The 26,917-nt window shown below is 44.8% G+C and overlaps 1 protein-coding gene across 2 annotated transcripts in view; it reads right to left on the reverse strand.

The window, feature by feature from the left end:
- smo (smoothened, frizzled class receptor) overlaps positions 1-26,917 on the reverse strand; it is a 69,381-nt gene extending 42,464 nt beyond the window's left edge. Inside the window, exon 1 of one of the 2 annotated variants that reach the window (XM_072471166.1) lies at positions 26,809-26,917. Coding sequence is in view for 1 of the 2 variants with exons in the window: in XM_072471165.1 (XP_072327266.1) it covers positions 26,011-26,260 (250 nt within the window). In the remaining variant the exon portion in view is untranslated. Of the gene's footprint in view, positions 1-26,010; positions 26,466-26,808 lie in introns of those variants that run through there. The other variant, XM_072471165.1, reaches the window with a different exon arrangement.

A 26,917-nucleotide genomic window follows, 5' to 3' on the forward strand; every position in this document is an offset into this window, starting at 1 on the left:
ACTAGTGCCTGAAGCCGACAGACAAAGGTTTAGAAATTTAAGGAAAGAATTTGGTCAAACATACATGGAGTTTGAAAGTCTCAAACAGAGTAATTCTGATAGGTGGATAAGGGTTTTGAAAATAGACCAAACGTATGAAGCTCTCAGAGAAATTATACTTTTGGAGGAGTTTAAAAATTCAATTCCTGATGGAGTGAGAACTCATGTGGAAGAGCAGAGGGTTAAAACTGCAAGATTAGCAGCAGAAATGGCAGATGATTATGAATTAGTTCATAAATCAAAGCTTGGTTTCCGACATCAGTTTCAGCCTGTGAGGGATAGAAATACTCAAGTGGTAAAGGTAAAGGTGATCTGATGGGAGATAATAAGGAGAGTGTACCTCCGATTAAAAAATCCAGAAGGGTGGAAGGGACATGGAAAGTTTCAAATGTTTTCACTGTCATAAACTAGGCCATGTAAAGTCACAGTGTCGGTGGTTGAAGAAAAGCACTGGGAAGGCTAATGTGGTAGAACAGGAAAAGACAGTGGGGTTTGCTAAAGTGGTAAAGGAAAGCCCAAGTGAAGCGAAGGAGGTGCAAAAGATTGTACAGCCTGATCAAGAGGTGATTGGTAAGAAGGTGCCAGATCTCTTTAAAGAATTTACTTGTGTGGGTAACGTTTACTCATGCGTATCAGGAGGAGCAGGTAAAGAAGTCACAATTCTAAGAGATACGGGAGCTAGTCAATCTTTAATGGTAAGAGATGAGGAGTTATGTAGTTTGGGAAGAATGTTGCCAGAAAAGGTGGTAATATGTGGAATTCAGGGTGAGAGGAGTAGTGTTCCATTCTATAAGGTAAGATTGGAAAGTCCAGTGAAGAGTGGTGAAGTGGTAGTAGGAGTAAGAGAGAAACTATCCTGTCCAGGAATACAGTTTATCTTCGGTAATGATATAGCTGGATCGCAGGTGGGAGTGATGCCTACGGTGGTTGATAAGCCAGTGGAAAATCAGACAACTGAAGGGTTGAAGGACGAATATCCTGGGATTTTTCCGGATTGTGCAGTAACAAGGTCGCAAAGTCACAGGTTAAGACAAGAGGAGACATCAAAGAGTGAAGATGAAGTTGAAGTGCAATTATCAGAAACGATTTTTGATCAGATGGTTGAAAAAGAACAAGAACAGGTGGAGGATGAGGCAGATATTTTTAGTTCAGGAAATTTGGCTGAGTTACAACTAAAAGATATAGAAATAAAACGAATGTATCAGAAAGCATACACGGAAGAGGAATCTGAGTATATACCAGTGTTATTTCCGTAAAAGTGATGTCTTGATGAGAAAATGGAGACCTTTACATATGCAGGCGGATGAAAAGTGGGCAGAAGTTCATCAAGTAGTATTGCCAGTAGAGTATAGAAAGGATGTGTTGCGAGTTACACATGAGGTACCAGTGGCAGGTCATTTGGGAATAAGGAAAACTCAAGCGAAAATCCAGAAACATTTTTATTGGCCGGGACTACATAAAAATGTAGTTAAATTTTGTCCATCATGTCACACACGTCAAGTGATAGGGAAACCTCAAGCAGTGATAAAACCAGTGCCCTTAATACCAATTCTAGCATTTGAGGAACCTTTTACCAGGGTCCTAATTGATTGCGTAGGACCGCTTCCTAAAACGAAAAGTGGGAATCAATATCTTTTGACGATAATGGATGTGTCTACTAGGTTTCCAGAGGCCATTCCAGTAGATAATATTACAGCGAAAAAGATTGTGGAGGTGTTACTTAACTTCTTTACTAGATATGGACTACCCATAGAAATACAATCGGATCAAGGATCAAATTTTACCTCAAGGTTATTCAAAGAAGTTATGGATAGCTTAAGAATAAAACAATTTCAATCAACTGCATACCATCCAGAATCGCAGGGAGCGTTAGAAAGGTGGCATCAGACATTAAAGACAATGTTGAGGGCTTATTGTCAAGATTATCCAGAGGATTGGGACAAAGGAATTCCATTCGTACTGCTTGCAATTAGGGATGCACCTAATGAATCAACCAAATTCAGTCCTTTTGAACTAACTTTTGGTCGTGAGGTAAGAGGACCACTTAAATTGATTAAGGAAAAATTGGTAAGTGAGAAATCGGAAATTACATTATTGGATTACGTGTCAAATTTTAGGGAACGATTAAATAGTGCAGGTGAATTGGCTAGATAACATTTAAAAGTTGCACAAAATGTGATGAAACAGGTCACGGACAAGAAATCCAAAGTTCGTAGGTTTGCCGGTGGAGATAAAGTTTTAGTGTTGTTACCAATGGTAGGTGAACCTTTAAAAGCAAGGTTTTGTGGACCTTATCAGATTGAAAGGAAATTAAATGAAGTGAATTAAGTGGTAAAAACACCAGACAGAAGGAAGACTCACCGAGTGTGTGTCATGTGAATATGCTAAAAAAGTTCCTTTAAAAGGGAAGGAGAGAAAAAGGAGGAAGTTTTAATGATTCTAACTAAAAGTGACAAACCAAATCCAGATGACTTGGAATTTGACATACCTCAAATTAAATTGGAAAACGGGGATGTTCTTAAAAATTGGGATAAATTGTTGAGTTACCTTCCAGAGGAAAAACAAACTGACCTGAAAGAGTTATTGATATCACATGGGCAAGTTTGTGGAGATAAAATGGCTACACATGATGTAGATGTGGGAAAGACTGTTCCAATCAAACAACATCCGTATAGATTTACCCCTTTATAATTGGCACAGGTTAACAATGAGATTGAGAGTAAGCTTAAAAATGGCATAAGTGAAGTAGGTTGCAGCCAATGGAGCTCACCCATAGTGATGGTACCTAAACCAGATGGGACCCAACGGTTGTGTGTGGACTATAGAAAGGTTAATGCAGTTACAAGAACGGACTCTTATCCTCTCCCACGTATGGAGGATTGCATTGAGAAAGTGGGGCAATCAGCTCTTATTTCCAAACTGGATTTACTTCAAGGTTACTGGCAGGTACCTTTATCCGAAAGGGCGAAGGAGATTTCAGCTTTTGTGACTCCAGATGGTATATACCAATTCAAAGTTATGCCATTTGGCATGAAAAACGCCCCAGCCACATTTCAACGGTTAACTAACAAAGTTGTTTCAGGATTACCCAATTGTGCGGTATTCATCGACGATCTGATCATTTTCAGCCAGACATGGAAAGAACATTTAAAACATCTGTTGGAGTGATTTGATCGACTTCAGGAGGGGAGTTTGGTAATAAACCTAGCCAAAAGTGAATTTGGAAAAGCCCAAGTCACTTTCCTTGAGGAGTTTTCGATACCCTTGAGACATAGGGAAATAATGCGATTTCTTGGCATGAGTGGATTTGATCGAACATTTGTGCAAACGTTTTGTAGCGCGATTGCTCCACTGATGGACTTGCTGAAGAAACGTCGAAAATTTCGGTGGACAGCGGAGTTTCAACAGGCATTTGACTGCCTGAAAGCTGTGATAACCAATGCTCCTGCGTTGGAGAATTACAAGGGACTCTGCGATCAGATTGAACTAAGTATCTGACTTTAAAGAGAAATGCCGAGGCGTAGAGAAATGGATGGATCGTGCAGAGACCTTCTTGTTCAAAGAAACTGTCAATTGAGAAGGATTTCAGTTGGAGGAAGAAAAAAAAAGGACTATATTATTATACCTGTTTGCGTGCGTTGTTTTTTGAAACAAAAACGTATATTTACTGTGTGCATTTCTTAAAGGAGAGTGAAAAATGAAACCATCTAGAAGTTGATGGGGTTTTTTTTCTTTGGGGGAGGTGTCATGTGAGAGTACCTTTAAGAAATGGGTGTTTATAAATGGGTGTGTAGATGAATATCTGTAGTGAAAGTACCTTTAAGAAATGGGTGTTTACTACTGCAGTGATGTCAGAGGGTGGGTGGACTGGTCTGTCTGTCAGCTTTTTACTTTCGTTTTAGGCTGTTTGCTGCAGGGTATGTTTTAGTTTCGTTTTCGGTGTTGGAGCTGAAGCCAGACAGAGCAAGTGTGCTGTTGATCTCTCTGCCATACAAAGACTATCTCTTGATCATTTGGTGAATTCAGAATTATAAGTGTTCTCAGTACTGAATGTAAACCTAATGTGCTTCTGTTGAAAGGTGTTTTTTCTGTCTTCTGGATGTTGTTTGGGGAGTTATAAAGGATTTCTTAGTGTTGTATTCTTTGAGAGTTGTATTTGAATTAATGGTTGCTAAGATGTTCACTGTATGTTTTAAAAAGGTTAACTTGAGTTCATAGAATAAACATTGTTTTGCTTTTAAAAAATACTTTTCCATTTCTGCTGTACCACACCTGTAGATTGGGCCGTGTGCTCCCCATACCATAATCTATTAAACGTTGTGGGTCAGGGGAACTCCATGATACACTTTGGGGTTCGCTAAACCCTGGCCCATAACAGCAGCAGTGCTAACCACTGCACCACCGTGCTGCCCTAAACAACCCCTTTCTGTGCTGAAAAGTCTATGTAATTTACTTGTGGGAAAGCTATTGGAATATATTTTCAGGGACAAGACTTCTTAAGCAATTGAACAACTATGAGTTGATCAAAGTGTGTTATGGATTTGTGACGGAGAAATCATGTCTGACTCATGTAGTTGACGTTTTTGAGGGGGTCACTATAGTGGTGAACAACAATTTTAGACAGGAATGATGAATGTAATGATGCAGCAGATTGCCTTTCCGATAAGTAGTTAAACTGAGACCCTAAGTACCCTCAGTGGGTGCAAAAATCCCCATCACACATTTTCCAAGAAGAGCAGGGGAATTCTCTCTGTGTCCTGGACAATATTTAACCCTCAACAAATATCAGTACAACAGATTATCAGGTTATCACCTTGCAGGGACCAAGCTGCACACAAATTGGCTGCCATATTTACCATATTGGTACAGTGACTACATTTAAAATGATTTAATTGACTGTAAAATGCTTTGGACTTCCTGAAACGGTAAATGTTTGTATACAAATGGAAGTCTTTCTATCCTCGATCCTTTCCCCTTGCTCACTTAAATATTTCCTCTCAATGTCATCATCTAAAAACATAGCATTGGGTTCCACATGTATGCTGACAACAGTCAACTTTACCTCACCCCCCAACTCTCTCCATCTCTCCTCTGCTTCCATGTTGCTAAGACTGGCTCTCTGCCATTCAATTCTTGAAACGCTGCAATTTAATTCAGTTAAACATTGAGAAGTTCAAAACTATTGCTTTTGCTACCCTCCTCCCAACCGACCACCCGGACACATCACAAAGTCCATGTCCTCATTACCCCTTATCGGGCCATTGTTTCATTCTGAACCAAACTGTTCGGAAGGACAGTAAAAAAGGTGTATTGTATTGTCATGTGAGAGTACATTTAAGAAATGGGTGTTTATAAATGGGTGTGTATGTAAATATTTGTAGTGAGAGTACCTTTAAGAAATGGGTGTTTATTACTGCAGAGATGTCAGAGAGTGGGTGGAGCTGAGCTCTCTGTCAGCTTTTTACTTTCGTTTTTGAGCAGGCTGCAGGGTGTGTTTTAGTTTTGTTTTCAGAGCTGGATAGCTGCAGTCACAGCCAGAAGCTGTATGAATCTCTCTGTAATCTAAAGACTGCAAAGCAATCCTGGTGATTTAAAACTAATAACAGTAGTGTCTTTAACCTGATGTGCTTCTGGTAAAAGGTGTTTTAAGTCGTATGGATGTTAAAAGGAAAGCTTAAAGGATTACTTAGTGTTATATTCTTTGGGGGTTGTATTTGAATTAATGGTTGCTAAGATGTTCATTGTATTTTTTTTAAAAGGTTAACTTGAGTTCATAGAATAAACATTGTTTTGCTTTAAAAAAATACCTTTCCATTTCTGCTGTACCACACCTGTAGAGTAGGCCATGTGCTCCCCATACCACAATCTATTAAAAGTTTTGGGTCAGGTGAACTCCATGATACACTTTGGGGTTCTCTAAACCCTGGCCCATAACAGATTAGGGGCTCGTCCGGGATAAAAGTCTATCTATTGGATTGGCTTAGTGAACTTAAAGACAGTGAGGGGTGAGCATATTGTCGGTGCTTTTCAGGTGTGGTATTTTAATTTAAGTTGGGAGTGTGTTGAGGACAATGGCTCTTTCAGAGGCTCTGAAGTTTTTGGGGGTGGAGACAGTAACACGCAGTACCTTACGGACAGAGACTAAAAGCAGACTGTTAGATTTGGCAAAAATATTGCAGTTAACATTACCTGTCAAAATGTGAAAAGATGAGGTAATTATGGCGATGGCTAAGCATTTAAAGTTGCCTGAGATACAGTCTGACTCATTAGAAATGGCAAAGATACAGTTGCAGATTAAGCAACTTGAACATGAAAAAGAATTAAAGCAGCTTGAATGTGCAATGAGATAAAAAGAAAGAGAAAGGGAGATACAGATCGTGGAAAAAGAAAAAGAGAGAGAAGAAAGAAACAAAGAAAGAATAGCCATAGCAGAACAAAAGGAAAGAGATAGAGAGGAAAGAGAAAAAGAGAGAGAGTTTGAACTTCAGAAAATGGCTATGAAACATAACAGTCAGTTAAAATTGGCAGACGCAAAGGGAAACGTCCAGTTGGAGGATAGTGAGAAAGAGCGTCATAGTCGAAGGCTTGGTGGGGATCGATTTAAATATGTCCAAGCATTGCCAAGGTTTGATGAGAAGGAGGTGGAAGCCTGTTTCATTTCACTTGAGAAGGTAGCTAAACAAATGAAATGGCCACAGGACATGTGGGTGTTACTGATTCAAACAAAGCTGGTATGTAGAGGTTGTGAAGTGTTAACGTCACTACCGGATGAGGTATCTGGGACGTATGAGGAGGTGAAAAAACCATCTTAGGTGCATATGACCTAGTGCCTGAAGCCTACAGACAAAGGTTTAGAAATTTAGGGAAAAATGTGGTCAACATACATGGAATTTGAAAAGATCAAACAGAGGAATTTTGATAGGTGGATAAGGGCTTTGAAAATAGACCAAACATTGTTAAGTAATGGGTTAAGAGACATTGCAATTAGTTGTCTCATGTATGTTAAGTATCCATTAATTGACACTGATATGTAAAGGGGCTTCAGGTAGCCTCTGTCAGGTGGTGTGTTGTTAAGAGTTTTGTGCAGCGGCTGTGGAAGTGAAATAAATGGTGCTTGGTGAAAAGGAAACAAGAACTTTAGACTCATCATTTCACAGCAACTAAAACGTCTCACAATGGTAGCAGAGGATGGTTGCTGTGCAAATGTGAAGGTTTGAAAGATACAGGTTTTCCTGATCAAACCAAGGAGTGAGTGAGAAGGAAAAAAAAAGATACCTGGCTGAACCCAGGATAACAATGGCTGGATTAAACTATCCTCCCTTATTTTCTGAAAGGGAAACGTACGACCAATGGAGAAGTGCAGTAGTTATGTGGACTAAGGTAACTGCTTTGGGAAAGAGAAAACAAGGTATAGCATTGGCTCTTTCTCTACCATATGGCAGTAAAATCCAAAACAAAGTGCTTTCTGAGCTGGAATTGGAAGAGTTAGACTAAAAAGAAGGTCTGGACACTTTATTACATTATATGGATAAGATTTATAAGAAAGATGACTTGTTAAGTGCGTATGAAGCATGGTCAGATTTTGGTAAGTTCCGGAAAATGGAGGATATCTCCATGGAAGACTATATAATGGAATTTGGCAGACTATATAAAAAGCTGCAGAAACACAACCTGGAATTTCCATAGTCTGTGTTGGCCTTTATATTCCTTGACTGTGCTAGAGTGAGCAACATGGATAGGCTCCTGGTTTTGACAGGAGTTCAGTTTACTGATAAGGATACCTTATTCGAACAGATGACAAAAGCTTTACAAGGTCTGGGGAAACATTCGATTCCGATGGCTCTGATGACCCAAATAGGTCAGCCTGCAATAAGGCAGAATATGTAAGATACACTACTAACAGGATGGCGAAATCGTATGGTTACGAACAGGGCTCAAGACTATAGAAGGAGACCGAGACAAGGAAATTATGAAGACAGAAACCCAGTTAGAACCTACAATAGGAAGATGAACCCGAGAAATGCACGGGCATGATAAATCAATGTTTTAGATGTGACTCTCAATACCATTATGCTTTCAACTGCCCAACTCGTTATGATAGAGTGTTTGAAGCGACACATGACACGGAAGAGTCAGAAGAGGAAAAAGATAGTGACCAGAAAGAAGGCATTGTCCTATTGACAAGCACATTTACGCCGGTAATGAGGGTGTTGGTTGTAGAATCCTTCAACTGTGCTGTATTGGACAGTGGCTGCACATCTACTGTGTGTGGAATTGACTGGTTAAAATGTTACCTGGAATCTTTGAATGCTGAAAATCGTAACAAGGTTAAGGAATTTGAAAGTTCCGCAAGTTTCAAGTTTGGGGATGATAATACTCTGAAGTCGCTAAAAAGAGTGGTGATCCCTTGCAATATTACCAGAGTGAATCATTTCATTAGCACGGATGTTGTATCAAGCGAGATACCTTTGCTTCTGAGCAGACCGTCGATGAAGAAAGCACACATGAAACTGGATATGGAACAGGATAAGGCAACAGTTTTTGGAAAGACGGTGGACTTACAATTTACAGTCGGGACACTATTGTATTCCAATACTGAAAAATAATATTTCAAGTAGAGTCGTTAAGGATGTGTTAATGGCAGTTGAAAATGGGACTTTAGCTGATAAAAAGCTTGTGGTATTAAAACTGCATAGGCAATTTGCACATCCGTCTCCTTGGAGGCTGAAAAATGTATTAAAGGATGCAGGGGTAAGGGATAACGACTATACTAAACTGATAGAACAGGTTAGTGACCGCTGTGAAGTTTGTAGGAAGTACAGAAGGACACCAGCACGACCGATAGTAACCCTACCTTTGGCCAGGGATTTTTTTTTTTTTTAATACATTTTATTGAAATTTTTCATACACAATTTTTTCCCTTACACATCAAACATAAAGAAAATTTAACAGTTCAAGTAACATGATAACTACAATCTAATATAGAGTAACTAACTAACATGGTAAACTAACCAAATAACATAAAATGAAACTTCCCCCCCCCCCCCCTCCCCCCTCCCCCTCCTCCGCCCCCCCCCCCCCCCCCCTGGGTTGCTGCTGCTGGTCATCTATCTTCCCTCTAATGTTCCGCTAGGTAGTCGAGGAACGGTTGCCACCGTCTGGTGAACCCTTGAGCCGATCCTCTCAGTGCAAACTTAATCTGCTCCAGTTTTATGAACCCCGCCATATCGTTTATCCAGGCCTCCAGTCCGGGGGGTTTCGCTTCCTTCCACATGAGTAAAATCCTACGCCGGGCTACTAGGGACGCAAAGGCCACAACATCGGCCTCTTTCGCCTCCTGCACTCCCGGCTCATCCGCTACTCCAAATATAGCTAACCCCCAGCCTGGTTTGACCCGGACCTTCACCACCTTCGAGATCATTCCCGTCACTCCCCTCCAATACCCCTCCAGTGCCGGGCACAACCAAAACATATGCGTGTGGTTTGCCGGGGTTCCGCCGCACCTCCCACACTTGTCCTCCACTCCGAAGAACCTGCTCAACCTTGCTCCCGTTATGTGTGCTCTATGTAGCACCTTAAATTGAATCAGGCTAAGCCTGGCGCATGAGGAAGAGGAATTTACCCTGCTTAGGGCATCAGCCCACAGACCCTCCTCTATCTCCTCCCCGAGCTCTTCTTCCCACTTTCCTTTCAGTTCGCCCACCAGCTCCTCCCCCTCTTCTCTCATCTCTCGGTATATCTCTGACACCTGGCCCTCCCCGACCCACACCCCCGAAAGCACTCTATCATGGATCCCCTGTGTCGGGAGCAATGGAAATTCCCTCACCTGTTGTCTTGTGAACGCCCTCACCTGCATATACCTAAAGATATTTCCCCGGGGCAGCCTATACTTTTCCTCCAACGCTCCCAAGCTCACAAACGTCCCGTCTATAAATAAATCTCCCACCCTCCTAATTCCCAACTGGTGCCAGCTCTGGAATCCTCCATCTATCCTCCCTGGGGCAAACCTATGGTTGTTCCTAATTGGGGACACCACCAGGGCTCCCAGCACACCTCTCTGTCGCCTCCATTGTCCCCAAATATTTAATGTTGCCGCCACCACTGGGTTCGTGGTAAATTTTTTTGGTGAGAACGGTAGTGGCGCCGTCACCAGCGCCTCTAGACTCGTCCCTTTACAGGACATTCTCTTTAATCTTTTCCACGCCGCTCCCTCTCCCTCTATCATCCATTTACGGATCATCGCCACATTGGCGGCCCAGTAGTAGTCGCCCAAATTCGGCAGCGCCAGTCCCCCTCTGTCTCTACTACGTTGTAAGAACCCCCTCCTTACCCTCGGAACTTTCCCTGCCCACACGAAGCTCGTGATGCTCCTGTCTATTTTTTTAAAGAAGGCCTTAGTGATCAGTATAGGGAGACATTGGAATACAAATAGGAACCTTGGGAGGACCATCATCTTAATTGCCTGCACTCTGCCCGCCAGTGACAGTGGCTGCATGTCCCACCTCTTGAAGTCCTCTTCCATTTGTTCCACCAGTCGTGTCAGATTAAGTCTGTACAAGGTTCCCCAGCTCCTGGCTATCTGAATCCCCAGGTATCGAAAGTTTCTTTCCACTTTCCTTAAAGGCAGGCCATCTATCCCTCTACTCTGGTCCCCAGGGTGTATCACAAAAAGTTCACTCTTTCCCATGTTAAGCCGATATCCCGAGAAATCTCCGAACTCCCTCAATATCTGCATGACCTCTGTCATCCCCCCCACTGGGTCCGTCACATACAGCAGTAGGTCATCCGCATAGAGTGACACTCGGTGTTCTTCTCCCCCTCTAATCACCCCTCTCCATTTTCTGGAGTCTCTCAGCGCCATGGCCAGTGGTTCAATTGCCAACGCGAACAGTAATGGAGATAGCGGGCATCCCTGTCTTGTTCCCCTGTATCGTCGGAAATACTCCGATCTTTGCCGACCCGTGACCACACTTGCCGTTGGGGCCCCATAGAGGAGTTTGGCCCAGCTAACAAACCCGTCCCCGAACCCGAACCTCCTCAGCACCTCCCATAGATACTCCCACTCCACCCTATCAAATGCCTTCTCTGCATCCATTGCCCACTATCTCTGCCTCCCCCTCTGCTGGGGGCATCATTATCACCCCTAATAGCCGTCGCACGTTGACATTTAGTTGTCTCCCTTTTACGAATCCTGTCTGGTCTTCGTGCACCACCCCCGGGACACAGTCCTCTATCCTCGATGCCAGCACCTTTGCTAGCAATTTGGCGTCCACATTTAGTAGTGAAATAGGCCTATAGGACCCGCACTGCAGCGGATCTTTATCCCGCTTCAAAATTAGCGATATCGTCGCCTCCGACATGGTCGGGGGTAGAGTCCCTGGCCTCGTTAAAAGTCCTCACCAACAATGGGGCCAGCAAGTCCACATATTTTCTATAAAATTCCACCGGCAACCCATCTGGTCCCGGGACCTTCCCTGCCTGCATGTTCCCCAGCCCTTTGGTAACCTCTTCCACCCCAATTGGTGCCCCCAGGGCCTTCCACCTCCTGCTCCTCCACCCTCGGGAACCTTAATTGGTCCAAAAACTGCCGCATCTCCTCTTTTCCCTCCGGGGGTTGGGACCTATAAAGTCTTTCGGAAAAGGTCTTAAACACCTCGTTTATCTTCCCTGCTCTCCGCACCGTAGCTCCCTTTTCGTCTCTAATTCCCCCTATCTCCCTCGCCGCTGTCCTCTTTCGCAACTGATGGGCCAACAGGCAACTAGCCTTTTCCCCATATTCATATCTCATCCCCTGTGCCTTCCTCCACAGCACCTCCGCCCTCCTGGTGGTCAGAAGGTCGAACTCCGTCTGGAGTCGTCGTCTCTCCCTGTACAGTCCCTCCTCCGGGGTCTCCGCATATTCTTTGTCCACCCTTAAAATCTCCCCCAGTAATCTTTCCCTTTCCTTGGCCTCTGTTTTCCCTTTGTGGGCCCTGATGGAGATCAGCTCTCCTCTGACCACCGCCTTTAGTGCTTCCCATACCACTCCCACTCGGACCACCCCTTCTTCATTGGCCTCCAGGTATCTCTCGATACATCCCCGCACCCTTCCACAGACTCCCTCATCCGCCAACAATCCCACATCTAATCGCCAGAGTGCACGCTGCTCCCTCTCCTCTCCTAGTTCCAGGTCCACCCAATGTGGGGCATGATCCGAGATAGCTATGGCTGAATACTCAGTTTCTTCCACCCTCGAGATCAACGACCTTCCCAAAACAAAAAAATCTATCCGGGAGTACACCTTGTGAACATGGGAGAAGAAGAACTCCTTGGCCTTCGGTCTAACAAATCGCCATGGATCCACTCCCCCCATTTGGTCCATAAACCCCTTAAGCACCTTGGCCGCTGCCGGCCTTCTTCCGGTCTTAGATCTGGATCTATCTAACCCTGGGTCCAGCATGGTGTTGAAGTCTCCCCCCATTATCAAGTTTCCTGCCTCCAGGTCCGGTATACGTCCCAGCATCTGCTTCATGAATCCCACATCATCCCAATTCGGGGCATATACGTTAACCAACACGACCTCCGTTCCCTCCAGTCTGCCACTCACCATCACATATCTGCCTCCACTATCTGCTACAATGCTCCTAGCTTCGAATGATACCCGTTTCCCCACCAGTATGGCCACCCCTCTATTCTTTGCATCCAGCCCTGAATGGAACACCTGTCCCACCCATCCTTTCCTTAACCTAACTTGGTCCGCCACCTTCAGGTGCTTCTCCTGGAGCATAGCCACGTCTGCCCTCAGTCCTTTCAAGTGCGCGAACACTCGGGCCCTTTTAATCGGTCCATTTAGGCCTCTCACGTTCCACGTGATCAGCTGCACTGGGGGGCTACCTGCCCCTTTCCCGTGTCGACTAGCCATCACCCTCTCCAGGCCAGTCCCACGTCCCGATTCCGCGCTCCCACTCGTTCCCCAGGTGGCACATTCCAGCCCCGACCACCCTTTCTTTAGCCAGTTCCTCTTTGATTTCTGCAGCAGCAACCCAGTTATCCTCCTTCCCCCCCCCTCCCCCCGCTAGATCCCCATCTAGCGTGATTGCTCCCCCCATGTTACTTCCGAAAGTCAGCTGACTTCAACTGACCCCGGCTTCTCCCGCTCACTCCTTGACCCCCCCCCCGTGTGGGGAACTCCCATCTACCTTGGGCCTATCTTCCCACCATCACCTTTCTAGCGCGGGAACAAGGACAGTAGGCTCCATATTCTCTGTAGCTGTCCCGCCCCTTGTGGCGCAGCTCCCTCTCCCACCCCACTCCCATTCCTCATCCTCCGCCTATGTCTCTTCTTTCCCTCCACCGGCGCCCACATTTCTTAGTGTCCCCCCCCTTCCCAATTTACATCTCTATATACATCGACAGTGACATTTCCCTCTAATATCAGTCCCTCAGTTCCGATCCAGTTTCTCGTCTTTAATAAAGATTCATGCTTCTTCCGCCGTCTCGAAGTAGTGATGTCTCTCCTGGTACGTGACCCATAGTCGCTCCGGCTGCAGCATCCCGAACGTCACCTTCTTCTTGTGTAGCACCTCCTTGGCTCGATTAAAACTCGCCCTCCTTCTCGCCACCTCCGCACTCCAATCCTGGTACACCCGTACCACTGCATTCTCCCATCTACTACTTCGTACCTTTTTGGCCCATCTCAGAACCACTTCTCTATCATTAAAGCGGTGAAATTGCACGATTGTCACCCTAGCTGGTTCTCCCGCCTTTGGTCTCCTCGCAGGGACCCGATGAGCCCCCTCCACTTCTAAGGGGCCCGAAGGGGCCTCAGCTCCCATCAGCGAGCTTAGCATCGTGCTCACATAAGCCCCGCAGTCCGCTCCTTCCACTTCCTCGGGGAGACCCAGGATCCGAAGGTTCTTCCTTCGTGCTCTGTTTTCTAGGGCCTCAATCCTTTCAATGCACTTTTTGTGGAGCGCCTCGTGCGTCTGTGTTTTGACCGCCAGGCCCAGGATCTCGTCTTCATTATCCGTCACCTTCTGCTCCACCACGCGGAGCTCTGTCTCCTGGGACCTTTGTGCCTCCTTAAGCCCCTGAATTGCCTGTAGCATCGGGGTCAGCACCTCCTTCTTAAGTAGCTCCACACACCGTCTTAAGAATTCGTCTTGATCGGGCCCCCATGTCGCCTGGGCTTTCTCCGCCGCCATCTTGCTTCTTTTTTCCCCTCCTGTCCCTATCGTCGAGGATTCTTCGCGATGTAGCCGCCCCCGTCGATATTTTTCTCATCCGTTGGGGGGGACTCCCTGTTGACTCACCCTACACCGGGTTTCGTCCTGAAAAAATTCCCAGTTGGGGCTCTTAAAAGAGCCCGAAGGTCCGTTTGAGCTGGAGCCGCCGAAACGTGCGGCTTAGCTGGGCATCGCCGCAACCGGAAGTCCTTGGCCAGGGATTTTAACGACATTGTGGCCATGGACCTTAACATCTGGGATAAAGCAAATAATATATTTATTTTGCATTTTGTAGATTTAGCAACCAGATTTAGTCAATCAACGATTGTACGAAGTAAAGAAGAGAGTAATTCTGGATCAAATCGTGGAAAAATGGATAGGGACAGGAATGGGTCCACCAGCAAAATTCCTTACGGACAATGGGGGAGAATTTGCTAATGATGAGTTTAGGGACATGTGTGAAAACATAAATATCAGAGTTATGAATACGGCTGCAGAAAGCCCATTTAGTAATGCTGTCTGTGAACGAAATCATGCTGTCAGCGATGACATGCTTTGGAAAATTTTGGCAGATCGACCAAATTGCAGGCTAAATTCAGCTTTAGCATGGGGAGTACATGCAAAGAATTCATTGCAGATGGTTGGGGGCTATTGTCCTTATCAATTAGTGTTTGGTAGAAATCCTAAAATTCCGTCCATTTTGGATGACCACCCTCCAGCTTGGGAGGGGACTACAATTAGCTCTGGTTTTGCTGAACATTTAAATGCATTACATAGCAGTAGAAAAGCTTTTTTGGAAGCAGAAGTCTCTGAAAGAATTCGCAGAGCTTTAAGACATAACGTACGCCCATCAGATGCTGTTTTTCAGCAAGGAGGCATGGTATACTATAAGAGAGACAATTCTAAAGAATGGAAAGGCCCAGGGACGATCATAGGCATAGATGGCAAAACAATTATTTTGCAACATGGTAATCAAACTGTTAGGGTCCATTCATCAAGGATAATGGGTACAGATTACAAATTTTCAAATTTAGACAGAGCAGACAGACATGACGAGGAACCAGAGTCATCTGGTACGCATGTGTTACAGAACTATGAGGACCAATTAACTGATATAGACAGGGTTTCTGTGGAGGAACACAACGCTTCTGGTGAATTAAAACAGGCCATTTTTCTGAAAGGGCAACTGCCAAAAGTCAATGGAAGGATGCAACTGTCTAGTCAATGGAAGGATGCAACTGTTATTAGTAGAGCAGGAAAGGCCACTGGAAAGTATAAACATTGGTTGAATGTACAGCATTCAGGGGAAGGAGTCAAGACAATGGATTGGGGAAACGAAGTTCAAAAATGGAGGGCACAGAAACGCAGTGCCAGTTCAGATAGTACATCGGATAGTGAACAGGCCCACAGGAAAAGGTCGCGAACTATTGAAAGGACATCCCATAGCAGAAGGGAAAGATCAAGCAGTAGCAGTACATAACGAGATACCAGGCGGGAGAGGGGACGTAGTTTATCAAGATCTCGGAACATGAGTAGGACTACGAATACTAATAGGAGTAGAAGCCCACATGCACGTGAAATTTTGGTGGCTTCAAATAAATTAGATGAAAAAGTTATCAAAGAAGCTAAACAGCAAGAATTGCATAGTTGGAGTGAATTTGGGGTATACACGGAAGTACCGGATAGGGGACAAAGAGCTATGGATGGATTTGCACGGAAAAGGTTCTTCCAGATGGAGCTTATAAGGCAAAGGCCAGGCTTGTGGCAAGGGGATTTGAAGAAATCTTAGAAGATCAGGATTTAAGGGTAGATTCACCTACAGCAGGATCTTCTTGGCTCTATTAGCCACAAAGGCATGGGAATGCAAATCTATAGATATAAAAGTTGCCTTTTTGCAGGGGCATCAGCTCCAGAGAGACGTTTTTCTCCGTCCTCCTAAAGAAGCAGCTAACACAGAAGGGGTACTCTGGAAGTTGAACAAATGTGTATATGGATTAAATGATGCATCTAGAGTCTGGTATTTTTCGGTAAGGTCAGTTTTGTTAAAGTTAAGCTGTTGCCAGTTGAAAGCAGATCCTGCAATGTTTTACTGGCACTATTAAGGAAATCTTTCTGGCATTTTTATGATGCATGTCGATGATTTTTTGTGGGGAGGGACTAATGATTTTGAAGCTATTGTAATCTCTGGTTTGAGGAAAGAATTCAGGGTTGGAAGTCAGGCTTCCGGTGCATTTAAGTATATTGGACTGGAAATTGGACAGACTAAGTTAGGGGCAACTTTACGTCAGCAATCTTATTTGGAAAGCATCACCCCAATAGCAATTAGTCGTGGCCGAGTTTCACAAAAAGACACAATAGTTTCAAAGATAGAAAAAGAGCAACTGCAAAGTTTAATTGGGCAACTGAACTGGTTAGGTAGATAGACTAGGCCGGACGTGAGTTTTGATGTCTTAGAGTTGAGTACAAAAATGAATGATCCCAAAGTGGAAGACATAATAAGAGCAAATAAAGCATTGGCCAAACTAAAAATGCAGGAGTGTGTTTTGAAGTTCCCGGTTTTAGGTGACCTTAAGCACTTGAAACTCATAGTTTATAGTGATGCGTCCTACGCAAATTCATGTGATGGGGTTTCAAGCGCAGGAGGTTTTATAATTTTCCTTTTGGACAGAGGGGAAATAACAAAAATTAAATGGGTCGACAGGAGCTATCAACTGTCAGACTGTTTTGCGAAAAGAGGGGCGAGTTCACAGAAACTTTTGGATATTGTTAATGAAGGGCGCTTGTTTCTGTGACTGTTTTTTTTTCTTTCTCGTCCAAACAAAAAAAAAAGGGATGGGACATCATGTGTGTGTTTTTGAGTTTCTTAAAATTTTGTTTGCACCTAATTATTTTTTTCTCCAAGGAAGGGGAGACTATTAAGTAATGGGTTAAGAGACATTGCAATTAGTTGTCTCATTTATGTTAAGTATCCATTAATTGACACTGATATGTAAAAGGGCTTCAGGTGGCCTCTGTCAGGTGGTGTTGTTAAGAGTTTTGTGCAGAGGCTGTGCAAGTGAAATAAATGGTTCTTGGTGAAAAGGAAACAAGAACTTTAGACTCTTCATTTCACAGCAACTAAAACGTCTAACAAACGTATGAAGCTCTCAGAGAAATTATACTTTTGGAGGAGTTTAAAAATTCAATTCCTGATGTAGTGAGAACTCATGTGGAAGAGCAGAGGGTTAAAACTGCGAGATTAGCAGCAGAAATGGCAGATGATTATGAATTAGTTCATAAATCAAAGCTTGGTTTCTGACATCAGTTTCAGCCTGTGAGGGATAGAAACTGGGGACATGAAAAATACTCAAGTGGTAGAAGTAAAGGTGATCTGATGGGAGATAATAGGAGAGTGTACCTCAGACTAAAAAAGAAATTCAGGAGGGTGGAAGAGACATGAAAAGTTTCAAATGTTTCCACTGTAATAAACTAGGCCATGTAAAGTCACAGTGTTGGTGGTTGATGAAAAGCACTGGGAAGGCTGATGTGGTAAAACAGGATAAGACAGTGGGGTTTGTTAAAGTGGTAAAGGAAAGCCCAAGTGAAGCGAAGGAGGTGCAAAAGATTGTACAGCCTGATCAAGAGGTGATTGATGAGAAGGTGCCAGATCTCTTTAAAGAATTTACTTGTGTGGGTAACGTTTACTCATGTGTATCAGGAGGAACAGGTAAAGAAATCACAATTCTAAGAGATACGGGAGCTAGTCAATCTTTAATGGTAAGAGATGAGGAGTTATGTCGTTTGGGAAGAATGTTGCCAGAAAAGGTGGTAATATGTGGAATTCAGGGTGAAAGGAGTAGTGTTCCATTATATAAGGTAAGATTGGAAAGTCCAGTGAAGAGTGGTGAAGTGGAAGTAGGAGTAATAGAGAAATTATCTTGCCCAGGAATACAGTTTATCTAGGTAATGATATAGCTGGATCGCAGGTGGGAGTGATGCCTACTGTGGTTGATAAGCCTGTGTAAAATCAGACAACTGAAGTGTTGAAGGACGAATATCCTGGGATTTTTCCAAATTGTGTGGTAACAAGGTCGCAAAGTCACAGGTTAAGACAAGAGGAGAAATCAAAGAGTGAAGATGAAGTTGAAGTGCAATTATCAGAAACGATTTTTGATCAGATGGATGAAAAAGGACAAGAACAGGTGGAGGATGAGGCGGATATTTTTAGTTCAGGAAAATTGGCGGAGTTACAACAGAAAGATGTAGAAATAAAACAGATGTATCAGAAAGCATACACTGAAGAGGAATCTGAGTGTATACCAGAGTGTTATTACCGTAAAAGTGATGTCTTGGTGAGAAAATGGAGACCTTTACATATGAAGGCAGATGAAAAGTGGGCAGAAGTTCATCAAGTAGTATTGCCAGTAAGGTATAGAAAGGAGGTGTTGCGAGTTGCACATGAGGTACCAATGGGAGGTCATTTGGGAATAAGGAAAACTCAAGCTAAAATACAAAAACATTTTTATTGGTCTGGACTACATAAAGATGTAGTTAAATCTTGTCAGTCATGGCACACATGTCAAGTGATAGGGAAACCTCAAGCAGTGATAAAACCAGTGCCCTTAATACCCATTCCAGCATTTGAGGAAACTTTTACAAGGGTCCTAATTGATTGCGTAGGACCGCTTCCTAAAACAAAAAGTGGGAATCAATATCTTTAGACTATAATGAATGTGTTTACTAGGTTTCCAGAGGCCATTCTAGTACGTAATATTACAGCTAAAAAGGTTGTGGAGGAATTACTTAAATTCTTTACAATATTTGGACTACCCACAGAAATACAATCGGATCAAGGATCAAATTTTACCTCGAGGTTATTCAAAGAAGTAATGGATAGCTTGGGAATAAAACAATTTAAATCAACTGCATACCATCCAGAATCGCAGGGAGCATTAGAAAGGTGGCATCAGACATTAAAGACAATGTTGAGGGCTTATTGTCATGATTATCCAGAGGATTGGGATAAAGGAATTTCATTTATATTGTTTGCAATTAGGGATGCTCCTAATGAGTCAACCAAATTTAGTCTTTATGAACTAATTTTTGGTCATGACGTAAGAGAACCACTTAAATTGATTAAGGAAAAATTCGTGAGTGAGAAATCGGAAATTACATTATTGGATTACATGTCAAATTTTAGGGAACGATTAAATAGAGCAGGTGAATTCGCTAGGCAGCATTTAAAAGGTGCACAAAATGTGATGAAACGGGTAGCGGACAAGAAATCCAAAGTTCGTAGTTTTGCCATTGGAGATAAAGTTTTAGTATTGTTACCAGTGGTAGGTGAACCTCTAAAAGCTAGGTTTTGATGACCTTTTCAGATTGAAAGGAAATGAAGTGACGTGAATTATGTGGTAAAAACGCCGGATAGAAGGAAAACTCACTGAGTGTGTCATGTGAATATGCTTAAAAGATACTTTGAAAGGGAAGGAGAGAAAAAGGAGGAGGTTTTAATCACGTGGGCAAGTTTGTAGAGATAAATTGGGAAGTACTAAAATGGCTATACATGATGTAGATGTGGGAAATGCTGTTCCAAACAAACAACATCCATACAGACTTAACCCTTTAAAATTGACACATGTTAACAAAGAGATTGAGAGTATGCTTAAAAATGGCATAATTGAAGTAGGTTGCAGCCAATGGAGCTCACCCATAGTAATGGTACCTAAACCAGACGGTACCCAACGGTTGTGTGTGGACTATAGAAAGGTTAATGCACTTACAACAACGGACTCTTATCCTAGCCCATGTTTGGAGGATTGCATTGAGAAAGTGGGACAATCAGCTTTTATTTCTAAACTGGATTTACTTAAAGGTTGCTGGCAGGTACCTTTATTCGAAAGGGCGAAGGAGATTTCAGCTTTTGTAACTCCAGGTGGTATGTACCAATTCAAAGTTATGCCATTTGGCATGAAAAACGCACCAGCCACATTTCAACGGTTAACTAACAAAGTTGTTTCAGGATTATCCAATTGTGGGGTATACATCGACGATCTGGTAATTTACAGCCAGACATGGACAGTATATTTGAAACATCTGATGGAGTTATTCGATCGACTTCAGGAGGCGGGTTTGGTGATAAACCTAGCCAAAAGTGAATTTGGAAAAGCCCAAGTCACTTTCCTTGAGGAGTTTCCGATACCCTCAAGACGAAGGGAAATAATGCGATTTCTTGGCATGAGTGGATTTGATCGAACATTTGTGCAAACGTTTTGTAGCGTGATTGCTCTACTGATGGACTTGCTGAAGACACGTCGAAAATGTTAGTGGACAGCGGACTTTCAACAGGCATTTGACTGCCTGAAAGCTGTGATAACCAATGCTCCCGTGTTGGAGAATTACAAGGGACTCTGTGATCAGATTGAACTAAAGTATCTGACTTTAAAGAGAAATGCCGAGGCGTAGAGAAATGGACGGATCGTGCAGAGACCTTCTTGTTCAAAGAGACTGTCAATCAAGAAGGTTTTCAGTTGGAGGAAGAAAAAAAAAAAAAAAATGGACGATATTATTATACCTGTTTGCGTGTGTTGTTTTTTGAAACAAAAAAGTATATTTACTGTGTGCATTTCTTAAAGTATAGTGAAAAGGTGAAAAATGAAACCATCTTGAAGTCGATGATTTATTTTTTTTCTTGGGGGGAGGTGTCATGTGAGAGTACCTTTAAGAAATGGGTGTTTATAAATGGGTGTGTATATAAATATCTGTAGTGAGAGAACCTTTAAGAAATGGGTGTTTATTACTGCAGTGATGTCAGAGAGTGGGTGGAGCTGGGCTGTCGGGCAGCTTGTTACTTTCGTTTTTGAGAAGGCTGCAGGGTGTGTTTTAGTTTCGTTTTCGAGCTGGATAGCTGCAGTCACAGCCAGAAGGTGTATGAATCTCTCTCTGTAATCTAAAGACTGTAAATCGATTCTGGTGATTTAAAACTAATAACAGTAGTGACTTTAACCTAATGTGCTTCTGGTAAAAGGTGTTTTACGTCGTTTGGATGTTAAAAGGAAAGCTTAAAGGATTACTTAGTGTTGTATTCTTTGGGGGTTGTATTTGAATAAATGGTTGCTAAGATGTTCACTGTATGTTTTAATAAGGTTAACTTGAGTTCATAGAATAAACATTGTGGGGGGGAGATGTTGGTTGTAAATGGGGGCTGCAAGTAGAGGCAAAGAACACTTCATGGGTGAGGCGATGGATGGGGATGTGAGCAGAGCTCTGGTTAAAATTCCTAAAAGTCCTTTTTCTTTTCTGTAGACGGGATTATAATGATGGAGAATGTGGGTGTCGGTGCTGGAGGGAGGTGAGACTCGGGGATGAGGGAACTGGGATAATGGCCGCAAAAGGAGCTGCGACACAGGGGGCGGGTCTGGTTCAGGAAAGCGCGGGCTTTTTCTCACGCACAAAAAGGGGGGGGGGGGGTGGAGGAAGGTAAGGAGGATGAGAGACTCCCACACGGGGAGATCAATGGGGAAACGGGGTAAGCCGGGGTCAGCAGAAGTCAGCTGACTCACGGAAGCAATATGGGGGGAGCAAAAGAGCTAGACGGGGATCTAGCGGGGGTGGGGGGGGGAACGTTTTTTTTTAGGGTGGCTGCTGCACTGTCCGGGGGGGAACTGAAAATGGAAGAGGTGGTCGGGACGGGGGTTCCCCGCCTGGGGGACTGGAGGGTGCGGGAGGCGCGGGCACAGGACTGGCCTAAGATAGGAAATGGCTAGTCGGCGGGGGGCTAACCCCCCAATCCGGCTGATCACGTGGAATGTGAGAGGCCTAAATGGGCCGGTTAAGAGGGCCCGAGTGTTCGCGCATCTAAAGGGCCTGAAGGCAGACATGGCCATGCTTCAGGAAACACATCTGAAGGTGGCAGATCAGGTCAGGTTAAGGAAGTGTTGGGTAGGACAGGTGTTCCATTCGGGACTGGATGCAAAGAATAGAGGGGTGGCAATACTGGTGGGAAAGCGGGTGTCGTTCGAGGCCAAGAACATAGTAGCGGACAAGGGAGGCCGATACGTGATGGTGAGTGGTAGGTTGCAGGGGACGGAGGTGGTACTGGTGAATGTATATGCCCCAAACTGGGACGATGCTGGATTCATGAAACGGATGTTGGGGCGTATCCCAGACCTGAAAGTAGGGAGCCTGATAACGGGTGGGGATTTTAACACGGTGCTGGACCCAGCATTAGATCGCTCCAGATCTAGGACGGGGAAGAGGCCGGCTGCGGCCAAGGTGCTTAGGGGGTTTATGGAGAAGGCAAGTCAGATGCTGGCACATCAGCTCCGTAAGAGGACGGCAGCGAGGGACATAGGCGGAGTCAAAGATGGCAGGGGAACTACTGTGCGGAGTGCGGGGAAAGTGAATGAGGCTTTTAAGGCCTTTTACGAGGAGCTGTATAGGTCCCAACCCCCAGGGGGAAAAGAGGGGATGCGGCGATTTCTGGACCAATTGAGGTTCCCAAGGGTGGAGTAGCAGGAGGTGGTTGATTTGGGGGCGCCAATTGGGGTGGAGGAGCTGGTTAAAGGACGGGAGCACGCAGGCAGGGAAGGCTCCGGGGCCGGATGGGTTCCCGGTGGAGTTTTATAGGAAGTACGTAGACCTGTTAGCCCCGTTGTTGGTAAGGACCTTCAATGAAGCAAGGGAGGACCACCATTTTAACCGACTGTACCCTACCCGCCAGTGAGAGTGGCAGCATGTCCCACCTTTTAAAGTCCTCCTCCATCTGTTCCACCAGCCGCGTCAAATTAAGCTTGTGCAGTGCCCCCCAGCTCCGAGCTACCTGAATCCCCAAGTATCGAAAGCTCCCTTCCGCCCTCCTCAACGGTAGGTCGTCTATCCCTCTTCCCTGGTCCCCCGGGTGGATCACAAAGATGTCAATGTCGGAGGCAACAATCTCTTTGATCTTGAAGGGGGATAAGGACCCACTGCAATGTGGGTCATATAGACCGATCTCGCTCCTTAACGTGGATGCTAAGTTGCTGGCAAAAATGTTGGCCACGAGGATTGAGGACTGTGTCCCGGGGGTGATTCACGAGGACCAGACGGGATTCGTAAAGGGTAGACAGTTAAATACTAATGTGCAACGGCTCCTAAATGTGATAATGATGCCATCGGTGGAGGGAGAAGCGGAGATAGTGACAGCCATGGACGCGGAGGAGGCCTTTGATCGGGTAGAGTGGGAGTATCTCTGGGAAGTGTTGAGGAGGTTTGGGTTCGGGGGAGGGTTTATCAGTTGGGTTAAGCTCCTGTATAAAGCCCCGGTGGCGAGTGTGGTCATGAACCGGCGAAGGTCGGAGTATTTCCGGTTGTATCGAGGGACGAGGCAGGGGTGCCCCCTGTCCCCCCTGCTGTTTGCATTAGCAACTGAACCTTTGGCCATGGCGTTAAGGGAGTCGGGGAAATGGAAGGGGGTGGTTCGAGGGGGAGAGGAACATCGAGTGTCGCTGTACGTGGCGGATCCAGTGGAGGGGATGGTTGAGGTAATGCAGATCCTACGGGACTTTGGAGACTTTTCGGGCTATAAGCTCAATATGGGAAAGAGCGAGCTCTTTGTGATCCACCCGGGGGACCAGGGAAGAGGGATAGACGACCTACCGTTGAGGAGGGCAGAAGGGAGCTTTCGATACTTGGGGATTCAGGTAGCTAGGAGCTGAGGGGCACTGCACAAGCTTAATTTGACACGGCTGGTGGAACAGATGGAGGAGGACTTTAAAAGGTGGGACATGCTGCCACTCTCGCTGGCGGGTAGGGTACAGTCGGTTAAAATGGGGGGGGGGGGGAGGCGGAAGGGGGGGTTTCTCTGAGGGGCATTTGAGCAAGAAAATACATGAATGATCCGGAAACTGACATGTACGGGAAGAATCCTGTGTACAAAGTTATGTATCGTATTGACTGGCCATGTTCATGTCTTGCCACACAAGCTTTATTTCTTTTCTTTGTTACGGGGGGGGGGGGTTGTTTATATGGTTGAAAATATTGTTTAAAAATTCTTAATAAAAACATTTTTTTTTTTAAAAATAGAATAAACATTGTTTTGCTTTTAAAAAATACTTTTCCATTTCTGGCCAGGTGAACTTCATGATACACTTTGGGGTTCTCTAAACCCTGGCCCATAACAGTATTGTATTTTACCCTGAGCTAGTTTTCCAAATCCTCTCCATCATAAAGACCAACTCTTTCATGACTATCATATCTCTCTTCCTCACCTTGGCAATTTGCTGCCAAAACCCTCAGGGAGGGCTCTGTCAGTTCCAGACTCTATTGCAATGCTTTCCTAACTGGATTCCACCCTCTTGAGCTTGTCCAAAGTTTTGCTGGCCACGTCCTAAGTCACACCATGTCCAAATCAGCCATCATTGACATGGACTCCAAGTTTCCCAATGCCTCTATTTTAAAATTCTCTTCTCATGTTCAAATCCCTCCATGGTCTCATGCTTTTTAAAATCTCGTAGCCTCCTTCAGTGTTAAGTCCCTCTGAGAACTCTGCATTACTCCAACTCTGACATCCTGTGTGTACTCCACTATTTTACCACACCTTTGGCAGCTGAACCTTCAGTCGTATAGGCCCTAAGTTCTAGAATACCCTCTCTAAATTTCTCTGCCCCTCTTTCCTCCTTTAACACCCACCTTTTAGACCAACATGTTAACCATTTGTCCTAATATCACCTTCTTTGGCTCAGTATTGGTTTTTGTCTGATTACTTTCCTTTGCTATTGTACTATATTAAAGGGTGCTTTGCAAATGCAAACTGTAATTGTGAATGAACGGGGAGCAGAGATTTAGAATCGACTATCATTAACTTTTTTTTAAATTTAGAGTACCCAATTCATTTTTTCCAATTAAGGGGCAATTTAGTGTGGCCAATCCACCTAGCCTGCACATCTTTTGAGTTGTGGGGGCAAAGCCCACGCAAACGTGGGGAGAATGTGCAAACTCCACACGGGCAGTGACCCAGAGCCAGGATTGAACCTGGGACCACGGCGTCGTGAGGCAGCAGTGATAACCACTGTGCCACCATGCTGCCTATTTCATTAACAATAAAACAAACAGCACCCAGCCACGGGACCATACCGCCCTGATGTGCCTGTACAATGTCCTTCACCCGTGCTTTGGGCTTGCCAAGACATGGCAAGACAATATGAATTTAAGATTGGAGTTATACTGCCCCAGGCTTGAACTAAAGTCAGCGTGAAACAACGTCCTTGAGCTTTCATTTGTACAGTACCTTTAGCACCGTAATATCCAGGGCACCTCATTAGAGTGGAATGAATTATAGATTTGACACCAAGCCACATAAGGAGATATTTAAAAAGGTGGCCATAAACTTGATAAAAGAGGCAGATATTAAGGAATTTTAAAGAAGCAGAGGGAGAAGGGAGGGAAATCCAGAATTCTGGGCAGCTGGACACTGTGGCGGGGGGGGGGGGGGGAAGAGAGTCCTCAGGACTTCACTGTCTGATAGCGTCTCCAATCCTATTGTGGCTTTCGTACTGATGCACAACCCAAGCCATCATACACTGCCTAAGAGGTATAGCTCCAATCCACCCAGCTCACTCTCCCCTCATGAGACCATCTTGCTGGAAGTGCATCGGCTTTCCATAAGTTTTGCATCCCACTAAAATGATGTAAAGTAAAGGAAGGTGGGGAGGGAGGGAGAGGAAGCAATTTTAGGGCCGAAAAGATTGCTGTTCGTGTGAACGTCCAGGGGAGCGCGTTTCTTGCAATGCAAGGGGTTTGAATGCAATACCTGACCACAGGACCAGATTGTTGTGAGCCTCCTCCTGGGTGCTGGAGTCCTCGGCCAGGGCGAGCGAGGTGTGGGTGTAAGGTAGAGCCGAGCCCATACATGTGTTGTACCTCAGGGGCTCGCAGTCCGACACTTTCTTGCAGCGGTCCTGGGGAAACGTGTGGTTGGTGCCGCTCTGCTCCAGGAAAGTCCCGAGTAAAAGCAAGGAGGCTGCAGCCGCCTTAACAAAAGACTGGCAGCCGGTAGACATCTTGGTTTGTCCAGACTTCCAGTTACAAAGTTAAAGAAATCCAGCCCCCTCCTCCTTTCTTATTTCGCTGCTCGTCACTCTGAAAACAGGGGGGTTGGCTCCTGGCCCTTGTTCACCAAACTAAAATGTATCCGTCTCCCAGTTTGCAGTGTCAGTAAAGTTTCAACTCATTGCAAACTCCGCTGCTGCAAACTAGGATGTGGCACCCCCCCCCCCCCCCCCCCCACACACACACATATTCTCTGCCCAAACCCCCCTCCCTCCTCAACACTGTCACAACACAAAGCCCAAGGGGACAAATGCAAACCATCGGATTTACTAAGAACGTGCGTGATCTCCAAGTATTTGCCTGCACACTCCCACTTTTCCAAGCAAGAGAAGTGACAGGGAAAAGGGGATTGTAATTTGATACCCAGTCCAGCCTCCCCCCACCTCACTCCCACTTCCCTCCTCGTAACTTTCCCAATACTCAGTACTGGATGGATCTCCAATTCACTAGATTTCTACAGCTCCATTCAAAAATTTTTAACGTGTTTTTTTAAACTCACTTTGTGTCTGGTTCACCGCCAGCTGTTTGTATTGATGCGGGGGAGTGGGAGCTGCACAGGAAGGCTAAACTGAACCCACCCTCCCTGTGTGAAAGCACACTGCTCAGAG

The sequence above is a fragment of the Scyliorhinus torazame genome, chromosome 13 (genome assembly GCF_047496885.1).
Source record: "Scyliorhinus torazame isolate Kashiwa2021f chromosome 13, sScyTor2.1, whole genome shotgun sequence".
Classification (NCBI taxonomy): Eukaryota; Metazoa; Chordata; class Chondrichthyes; order Carcharhiniformes; family Scyliorhinidae; genus Scyliorhinus; species Scyliorhinus torazame.